The following is a 10524-nucleotide window of genomic DNA, read 5'->3' as shown; positions in this document are numbered from 1 at the left end:
AGTTTAATCTGGACACGTGCCGTGCAATATATCTAGTGACAAATACAGGAAATTCAAGAGGCTAACTTATTTCGTTTTATTACAATTTAAGTCATTATTTTTGTATTTTGCAAATATCATTTATTGATAACTCCATGAACAATTTTTCTTACATTCTAAAATAAATTCTTAATCGAATAATTCACGTGTTAAATAAATCACTGTATAATAACTTGTCAAATCGATAAAAGTAATAGATTCATTTTTATATATTAGCATAGTATTGTTAAAACTATAATAATGAACTAATCTGGTATAAAATAAGTGCATAAATTTGAAAATACCGTATTCTATGGCACCCCTATTTCAGCACAGAATATTTAAGAAAAAGTATTTTGTGTATTAAGTCATTCCGCGCCTTTGACACTTGGCCTCAATTGTATTTTTTTAATTGTATTCTGGTTTTAAAAAGTAAAAGTAGAATGCTCACTTTTAAAAGAAGATATTTACAATTAAAATTTATTATCAAAATATTCTACATGTGGGCATGTAAAAACTGCTTAGCTATAGTAAATAATAATAATATGCTTAATTAAACAATAAAATTTTTATTCAAGAATTAGGCTTGATAGAAGTTACCGAGGGCCGTATGGGAAATTAATTAGTTTATGAGAATAATATATAATTTTTATATATAAGATATGTGAAGTTGCGTTGTCATAAAAAAGTGCGTCTATGTGCCGTAAAATACAGTATTTAAAACATTAAAGTATTCACTAATCGAAGAAACACGTTTAGTGTCTTCGAATTCATTCTTTTCACACTATAGGAACACGAAGCGTAAGACGGAGTCGAATAGTCGAACTTTTTCTGTAGGTACTTCTCTAGAGAAGAAATATATAAGAAGAGAAGAGCCTAAAGAAAGAGGTCGACTCCATTTCATGGTCTGTATGCTGTTGTCTGAAAAGGACGAATTCGAAGACATTAAATTTGTCCTGTCTTCTGTTAGTGAATATTTTAGTAAATTTCGTCTAGGTTTATTTATTATTTAATATATAAATGTAAATATATTTATATTATCATATTTATTATAGCACATAGATCTAATGAATGTTGACAATATATCATAGTGGCATGTGTAATAAAATAACTTTAATAAAATATTTTATAATTTGTAATAAATATAAAGAATGAGTTCCAAATAAATATACATCACAAAAAATGGTAGAATATTTTAAGCTTTAAATATTAAATTATAAAAATAAAAACTGTTACAGAAATGTGTAGGTTACCTTCCAAGTTTATGAAATGGTGCGTGATAAATCAATTTTATTTAAGTTTGTGAAACATATATTTAATATTCTAACATTTATTTTAACTTTTCGAATTCAAAATATTTATTATAAATATTAGAATGTTTTTCCATTAAATATTATGGAATTACATTCTTTGAAGAATTTCCATTCATACCCCTGACTAAAGAAGATTAGTCCATCAATTTCAATTACTTCATCAAGAAACTAAGAAATATAAAAAATAGTTTATTATTTTTTGCACTATTATAAGCAATCTTTACAACATTTTTAGCAAACTGTTATAGAGATTCCTGTTATTTTAAGAGTTTATAATAAGTTGTTTTATCCTCTATATAAATTTTGGAAAAGAGCACCGCAAGATATGGCTAAATATGTCACGTATATTATAAAAACATATTTTAAAAATGAGAATAAACCAATGTCTACATACATTAATGATGAACTAATAGCTATGTTAGGCCTAATGATAGCAATTATTATAGTACACAGCTATTTATAATTTAAATTGTAGTTTTGATTTTAAACACGAAGCATGCCATAAAGAATTTTTATGTTTTACAGTGCGTTGAGAACCAAAAAGTTTTGTAAACCAATGTTCTATATATTTTGTTTTAAAAAAGTTTTTTTTTAATAATTGACACTATAGAACCTTAATATAGCTTCTATACAAATGTAATTTTTATAATTACAATGCTTTTCAATTTAATAGAAATAATGAATTTAATTTTTTCGCTAGTCGTTAGAGTTAATTCCAATATGATTATAAAAAATGGCAATTATTAATATGTTCTTATATACAAAATAAAAATGGAGATTATTTAATAGGTTTATTATATGATTACTAAGACATTCCTATTGCCATTGCCATTAAATATAAATTCTTATTTATAACAATCATTTTTATGTATAAAAAGTAAACGAATTACAGTATATATAAAGTTATATATTTATAAACTAATAACATTATTTTTCCATTACTTGAAGAAATAAGGTATTATTTGTGAGAAATTTTATCTTTATTTAAAGTGCGTTGCAATTTTATGATTTTTCGAGAAGAACAAAATAAAATAAATATCGTCAAATTCTGGAATACTCGAATACTTTCTAGCATTCGAGTATTAGAGATCTTCGAATAGTCTATTAATAAAAAAACGAATACTAAAAAATTTAATAAAGTTTCACGCAATTAATTTTTGTATATTGTGATAGATCTATATGACAGACTTCGTAAATACGAGATAACACAAAATTTACGATAAATTAGAATTATTTTTCGTTATTTTGATATTAGTCTATTAATGAGTGTATAGAATAACATACTGGTATAGTGTCAGAATTACTGGGATTGTTAATATTACTGACATACCGACAATCCAGTGTTCATTAAATGCGTTCTTTTATGTTATATGTTATATTATTTAATCATTTTTAAAAATGTTATGGCATCCCTATGAAAAGTTCGCTAACAGTTTGCTAAAGAAAAAAGAACGAGTTTTTAGGAATTGCTTTGAATGTAATTCGGTTACATCAGTGTTTCTCAACCTCTAACGATTCGTCGCCCCCTTAACTACAAAATTCCGATGCCGAGGGACAAGGTTAACGCCAAATGCGTACTGCATTGAATAGACTAGTGATTAGTGTAATGTTATTTGTTTAATTATTGTACGATATAACGAATAAAACATCTAATTATTATTAATATAATGCTTTACTATATCGCCCAGAAAATTGTTTTTCGCCAAAATACAAATTTTTACTAGTCGCCCCCTCAACATGAAAAAACGCCCACATAGGGGCGATATCGTTCCCGTTGAGAAACACTGGGTTACATTTTTATTAAGTATAAGCCAACTGACGATTTTTTCGAAATAGGTTAAATTAGTTTAAATTACTAAGTAATAATTAGTAACATTAACGCATCTGTAACTGAACGGGTGAAATTATATAAGATAATGTGATAATTTTATTCAAGAATTATCAAAAACTTCGATTCAAAAAAGTTCGGATAATTCCAAGTCTTGTTTTTTTCCTTTGGTCCCTGAGTTTCGAAATAACAAGTTTTACTGTATTTCATGCTCTTAAATATCCTGCAACATTATAAAAATTCTTAAATTTTATCCACTTTATTACACCTTCACAAAGTCTTTGAGTTACAAATGCAAACACTTCCAATTATTTTTAGTTGATAATATTATATTAATAATTAGATAATTGAGTGTTTATAATTGTGTGTTTATCTTAATATAATGCAAAAGTGTATAAAACTTTATAAATTCAAGTTGAATGTTGAAGTTTAATGTAACGTATCATGTTAACATTTAACTTGAAAAATTAAATTTAAAACTTCCTAAACTAAATGTAAATATGCAAAACTATAGAAGTTTTGCATATTTACGTTAAATAACCAATAAACAATTCTAATTGATTTATTTTAATAAAATAATTTTTATTTATAAATTAGTTTTTAATTTTAAAAATTGTCAATAATCGCTAATACTGTGAACAAACTTTTAACAAAACAATTATTAATATTTTTCAAATACTAACCGTATATGAACATTTTAATAATTTTTTAATTATTATTATTTTTTTAATTTTATAACGAAGCAAACAAATATGCATAATAAATGACAATTATGTAAAATTGAGATCTGAATCAATTTGATCATACTTCTCACCTTTTATATCTTTAGTTGAATCATAATGTTGTTCTCTCTTTCTCTCTGTCTATAAATGAGAATGTTTGTTTGTTCGTTTGCTACACACTCCTAGGCCTTTCAACCAATTGCTACGAATCTCGGCAGTTACGTTTACATATTTCTCACTTAGATAATGTCATATATCCCACCCCAAAATATCTAATGGATTTATGTAGATTAATTAATTTCTAGAGTATTTATTTACATTCGATTTACTAATTTATACGTAGCGCCATCTATTGTCAAAAATTTAACGAAATCATAAACTAAATATAGTAGAACCTCGATTATCCGGACCTCTATTATCCGGATTTTCGATTATCCGGATTGTTCAAAATAAACAAAAATTTTACGAATTTGCTGATTTGCACTTGGCGAATTACGATACTGTTTATGTACGTGATGGAATGCATAACTTTTTTTGTTTCAACAACGTCTCACCTGGCACAGTGGCCGTAAACTAAAATATATTTTGCGTCGTAATAAAAATATAACTTGACATACGTATTTATAAATAATTTATTTTCAAATTACATTATTTCTACGACCAAGGGCGGCGTAAGGCATGGGCAACGTGGGCCACCGCCTATGCCTCGCATTTAGAAGGTTTATGCATTACTTAGAAGCCAGGAACGCGACGAAAAAATTTTACTCGTCATAAAACGATAAATAGTTTGTCAAATTTTTATTAATAAAAATGCAGTTTCAACTGCTTTTTATTAATAAAATCCGTCTTCTTGCGCCACCAGAGGGCCTTTTAAACAATAGGTAGTCTGTTAGCGTTGGTCAGTAGTAGTCCAAATTCAATACGAACGTTTGTTTCTTGAAATTTCGATCACGATTTAAATACAGTATTTACTTTTAATATTACCGATATGTCATCGAAAAGAAAACGTGTTGTATTATCATTAAAACACAAAGTATTTGTTTCGATTATCCGAAATTTTCCTTATCCGGACAACCTTCATCCCCAATTAGTCCGGATAATCGAGGTTCTACTGTATAATTCTTATATACTTTTTAAAATTGTATTCTTTTTTATATTATATTCACTTAATTACTACAACAACGATATAGATCGAAATAGACGCGCTATATAATTACTGAGACAGGTAGCATATAGCACTTGCCTGCATGGAATTGAAAGTTTTACCCTGTGAAAAGTTTATAGTAAGCATATAAGTATTTAATTTTCCACATCTAACGACTCCGTTTTTTCATTTCTGAAAGGTACTTTCTTAATTCTAATTAGCGCCCTCCAGTAGCCGAGTGTATAAAACCACTGAACTCTGGAAGTTAGTTGTGGGTTAGGGTATGGCCAACGGGCTGGCCACGTGAGGTTTTTTCGGGTTTTCTTCATGTTAGTAACACTTAAATAGGGTTTCCAGCTTTCCATAAAATTCTTCCCGGAATGCATCACCCCCTCGGCAGATAGCTCATGTGCAGCGTTGCGGTAACCAAATAAACCAAACTAATTCTAAGGAACAATTATTTATTGTGACATCGTCACAATGCCGGGCTGCAATTTTTTGTCACAATGTTCTCAATTCTTTTAGTGGTGGTCTTGCCCCTGCCTGTACTTTTCCTGTTAGCAATGGAGTCGTGTCAGTCAGTCATTTATCAAATTCCTTTCATGGCAAAATTTTGAATCAAAGTAAAGTAACGTACAGTACTGTACCTTCCATTCCAAACCGGAAGTTGGTAAATCGGGGCACCCTTTTCTAATTTGGTCTCGACTTTCATCTGTGTAATTCCGTTTACGAGATTAGGGAAAGACAGCCGGATGATAATGGAAATATATAGGTCTACAATGTTTTGAAATTGCAGTCCAATAATTTTTCTATAAACACAATATTTAGAACATACTTCCCACGTATATTATACAATCTGTTGCCAAAATTTAAACACTATTATCACATAAAAAGAATTGTTCTAGCATTTTTATGAGATTTTTTTTATTAAACAAGTTTTATATGAAGTCTTTCAGACATTAAGCTTAAGAACTTCGGTCACATGCGGGGCCATCAAAACCTGTCTATCATTTTTCAAATATTAATAGATCTCTATTAACTGGTATTCCTTGACCATCCTCTCTTCCGGGAGGAGGAGGAGGTCAACGACCCCCTTTCGCAACAGTCCTGAATTTCTATCGGACCATCAGTATGATGGGATTCGAATAGGAAAATTACATAATATAAGGTTACCGGCGAACGTAAAATATGTTTTAAGCAGTTTTCTAGGGTACAGACTTTAAATATTTGGTCCGTTTTTCACGAAATTTAATTCGTTACCAAATTACCGTTTGATATTCGACTGAGAATGATACAGTTTCTTGGAGTTAATATTACGAAAATTGAAAGTATGATATCTTAAAAACATTTAAGATATCATATTTTCAATTGTTGTCTACTTGACCAATGAAATTGTGCTATTTCTTAGCATCCGAGTATCGCAAAAAACGTGATGATGGTAGGCCGTAATAACCAAACTTTTTATGCGGTTTTCGTTTTAATGTTCGATATAGTACAGTATTTGATTTATATAACTACAAAGGTTATCTTACGTAAGGGTTTATCACACCGAGTGACCAATCTAACACATTTTAAAAGTTCATTATTTTTCCACTGTACATAATTTAAAGAATTTTTAAAATGTGTTAGATTGTTCACTTGTTGTGATAAACTCTTATGTAAGATAACTTTGTAAATATAAATAAAAAATGCTATAATATAATATAATAGAAAGGTTAGAAATACGAAATAATCTAATAATCTTAATCATGGCCCACACATCCTACAGTGGAGCCCCCAGACCAGTGTTGCCGTTCCTAGTACATTTGTACTTTTCTGGTACATTTTGCCCTTTCCAGTAAATTGAAAGTGTCACTAGTGTCACTGCTTGCTAATTTAAATTATTCAATCACAACATACAAATGGTGTGTGTCCGTCGACGTCAGCAACATAGTTGCACGTGTAAACGGTCTTGACTCAGTGGTCTTCTTTCACACGTTCAGTTGTCTGCACATTCTCGTCAGGACGTTGACAAAATTTTTAATGCCACGTGGTCCAAACAATTCAACTCCGTCAAACAAAAATAACGGACAGGTAAGGAAATCAATGATTTTAAACTTTTGTCGTCACTAATATCAAAATATCCGTTAAGTCAGAATCAAATTATTACAGAAAATAGTTTTGAAATTGTACGAGTATAAATAATATAAATACTTTTATATTATTTTCTACCACTATAATTTAATTCTTAAATTATGAACTTCAATTTTAGTAATCGTAGTAAAAGAAATGTTACGTATGGTTCCAAAATGGCCGCGCTTCCGACTGTTCTATATAAGAAGGTCAGGACACGCGTGATCTACTTCTTGAGCTGCCATTTTGGGGTTTTTTTGAGTCGCATGTTTTAAGCAAACTTGTACGAGCAGTCAGTTTTATATGACATTAAACTAAAATTGCAGAAATCATAATTATTTCCAGTCAAAAATATAATAATAATTTCGAATGATTATGCAACCCCAATTTTATGTAACGTTTTCATCAAATAGTTTAAAAGAAACAAGCATTCCAAAAAAAAGTTATAAAAATTCAATGGAGTCAGAAATTTCTTCTTTTGTTTTCTTCTTACATAAAATTTAAAATTACGAAAAAATTATATTTTTCTTTTCCTTCTGACTTTTGGATAATATAAAACTTCAATTTTAAAAAAAAAACAAGCCAATAATGACTATAAAATTTTTTAAAAAAAAGTTTAAAAAGGTATAAAAAAGAAAATAATCTGCAGAGAAAAAACTTTTATTTATATTATTACTAACAAACTTCCCAAATGCATTTCTCCTACGGCCTCTTCAGTGGGGCTTACAGCACAATATCTACGTTCTAACAGTCAACTCATTGAAGAGCCACTTATATGATTAACAAAAAATTCCCAGCATTCCGCTGTTAACATTCTGGTATTTAAATTAACATTATTGTTTTGCATAATTGTAGCGAAGTGTTCTTTTACCTTTCGCTTTACATTATTTTTTTCCCTAAAAATTATTTTTAATTTATTAATATTTATCTGACAATTATTACTATTACAATGTTGGAAGACAGGAGAATTACTCATTTTCAACCTTACGGCAGCCAAATGTTCCGACAGTCTGATCCTTAATCTTCGTTTTGTTTCACCGACGTAAAAACTAGGATTGTTACACGTGCATTCTATCCGATAAACAACACCTTCTTCTTCTAATATATCTTTAGCATTATTTCTGATGATCATCATATTTGATAACCTGTTATTTAAGGATGGAGCCAATCTAATTAATTTATGATTAAAGAAGTTATTATATTTTTCATAAATACCTTTTATATACGGAAATGATACATACTTTATTATTTCTTGACAACGTTTAACTTTAAACCTGTTTCTTAAAAATCTGTGGAACCAATCATTTAGTAATCTTTTTGGATATCCATTTAAGATGTATTTCTTATGTGTATCTTCAATTTCTTCTTTTCTTTTATCTATATTTGTTGTTCTAGAAAAAATCTTTGTTATTTCCATCAGGTATACATTATATTTTTGATTTAAAGGACAGTATGATCTATAATTAATTACTTTTCTCGTATTACACGGTTTTTCAAATTTACAGTATTCCAAATGATCTTCAAATCTTTTAATTGTTATATCTAAATAACTTAATTGATTATTTAATTCATGCTCTTGAGTAAATTTAATATTCAAATTAATTTTATTAGCTTGTTNTAAGATGAAATTCAATAGTATTATTAATAAATGTTGTCAATGTAATGCTCATTTTATAATAAGTAATAGATGTGTAGATATATTTTTAATTTTAAAAAGCTTTAAAAAAATTCCAAAAATAAGATTTAAAATTAAATTATTTCACAATAAACTATATAAACTATATATATAGGCTATATATATATAGGCACGTAAACAAAGTATTCATAGAACTAGTACATTTTGAAGGAAAATAGTACATCTTTTGAAGGCGCTTCAGTACGTTTTGAAATTTTATTGCGGCAACACTGCCTCAGACCAGAATCAGGATCCGGTCTTCTTGTGCTGAGAGTTGAGAACAGAGTATACCACGTATTATAGAGTATTCGCACTCCAGACTTTTCTAGCTGACGAATTGCTATTGCGCTTGACTGTATTCCGAATTCGCCATTTTGTAACATAGCAAAACAAGAGATGTCTGGATAGCATTCTACAGTTAATCGGTTCGAATCGACTAGTTTTCTTCTCCGATATGTAGTTATTTTTTATTTTTGTTATAATTATTTCTTGTTACAATTGTTTTTTGAATAATTAATGATAATTTTAGTGACGAAGGAGAAAATTATCAAAATGGCAAAAAGTCATGGAAGATATTGTTCGGCTGTCAATTGCCATAATTGTAAGCGGAAAAACTCTGATAAAAGTTTTTACAGCTTTTCTCGTCACTCAGAAAGGTAATGTTTATACTTTTATGATTGTTATATTAAGTTGATAATAGTAGCTTAGCATATTAATTAAAGTATGTCAATAATTAACAATTAAATTGAGTTCAATATTCCACAAGAAAATCCAAGAAAAGCAAAAAATAGAAGCTGGCCATTTTCATACCGGGACCCCATGAATCCTAGCCTCCTGACTAGGGTCCGGTCAATTACTGCTATATGGGAGCCATGATCTTAATTTTTGCTGTTACTTTTTGTTCGAGCAACGTCGAGCTCATGTGCTAGTTAAATCATGTAACCATATAGAACGGAATTCAATAATAAAATTTTGAAAACAATTTTTAATAATAATAAGTTAAATTATTGTTAAATAAAAATTTTAGGCCTATATTTCCCAATTTTCCCTTCGAGAATATAAACTTGCACACAAAAATTTTTTCATTAATTCGCTTCCTCATTTTTTCCTAGTTGACGTGAAAAGCCGTATTTTGAGAATTTTTACTTTGATTTTACTTTTATTTTGAGAAAAACTAAAAAGATACTATAAAGCTCAAAGTCAAAGAGCGTGAAGTTTCATTTCTTAAAATTCAGTAAATCTTGTTTTTTTTATAAAGATAACGATTTGTCGAAAAGATAATGCAGGAAAAATCTTGTGGGTAATGCTTTAAGCGCCAAACTTATCTTTACCAAAATAAATCTCCTAATAAAAAATTAGACTGTCGTGTAAATTGTGTTAAGTTTTTACTTGGAGTAATTTCTTTACATCTCAGGTATTTTTGTTTGGATATCAATTGCTTTTTGTTTAATAATTGTATTATTACCTCAAGACAAGACGATGACGTATTGTACAATTCGGTCGGCGCCGATTGAACTCGTCACGTCACAAAATCGTTAAAAAATTATATAAATTTGAGTTTTTGTAATTCTGAGTAACATTTTGAATAAAATTTATTTCTTTCCATGCAATTTTATCTTTACGCATAAAATTAAATCGTAAAAGTGAATTAGCTCTACGGGAAACCCCGTAAACTTTGACCTATCAAAATTCCGTCAGCACCTCACTGATAA

At 28.8% G+C, this 10524-nt stretch overlaps 1 protein-coding gene across 1 annotated transcript; it reads right to left on the bottom strand.

Annotated features, from left to right (window-relative positions):
- Positions 1-7888: 7888 nt before the first annotated feature.
- Positions 7889-8616, bottom strand: LOC111613965. Its single transcript, XM_023355316.1, has 2 exons — positions 8379-8616; positions 7889-8306 (listed from the first exon to the last, which is right to left on the bottom strand). Exons 1-2 carry the CDS (start codon positions 8552-8554, stop codon positions 7889-7891), a joined length of 594 nt encoding a protein of 197 aa, XP_023211084.1. The 5' UTR covers positions 8555-8616.
- Positions 8617-10524: the final 1908 nt, after the last annotated feature.

This window comes from Centruroides sculpturatus, unplaced genomic scaffold, assembly GCF_000671375.1.
Source record: "Centruroides sculpturatus isolate CEXI.00-Female unplaced genomic scaffold, Cexi_2.0 scaffold1959, whole genome shotgun sequence".
NCBI classification, from domain to species: Eukaryota; Metazoa; Arthropoda; class Arachnida; order Scorpiones; family Buthidae; genus Centruroides; species Centruroides sculpturatus.
Note: the sequence above shows the minus strand (reverse complement) of the source record. Positions and strands in the feature narration are given on the sequence as shown.

Bases quoted from the DNA above. Each gene is read 5' to 3' on its own strand.
- LOC111613965 (XM_023355316.1), bottom strand. From the start codon at position 8,554: ATGGAAATAACAAAGATTTTTTCTAGAACAACAAATATAGATAAAAGA. The intron at 8,307-8,378 runs GTATGTATCATT...TAAATTAATTAG, and splicing joins CGTTGTCAAGAAATAATAAA to ATTGGCTCCATCCTTAAATA.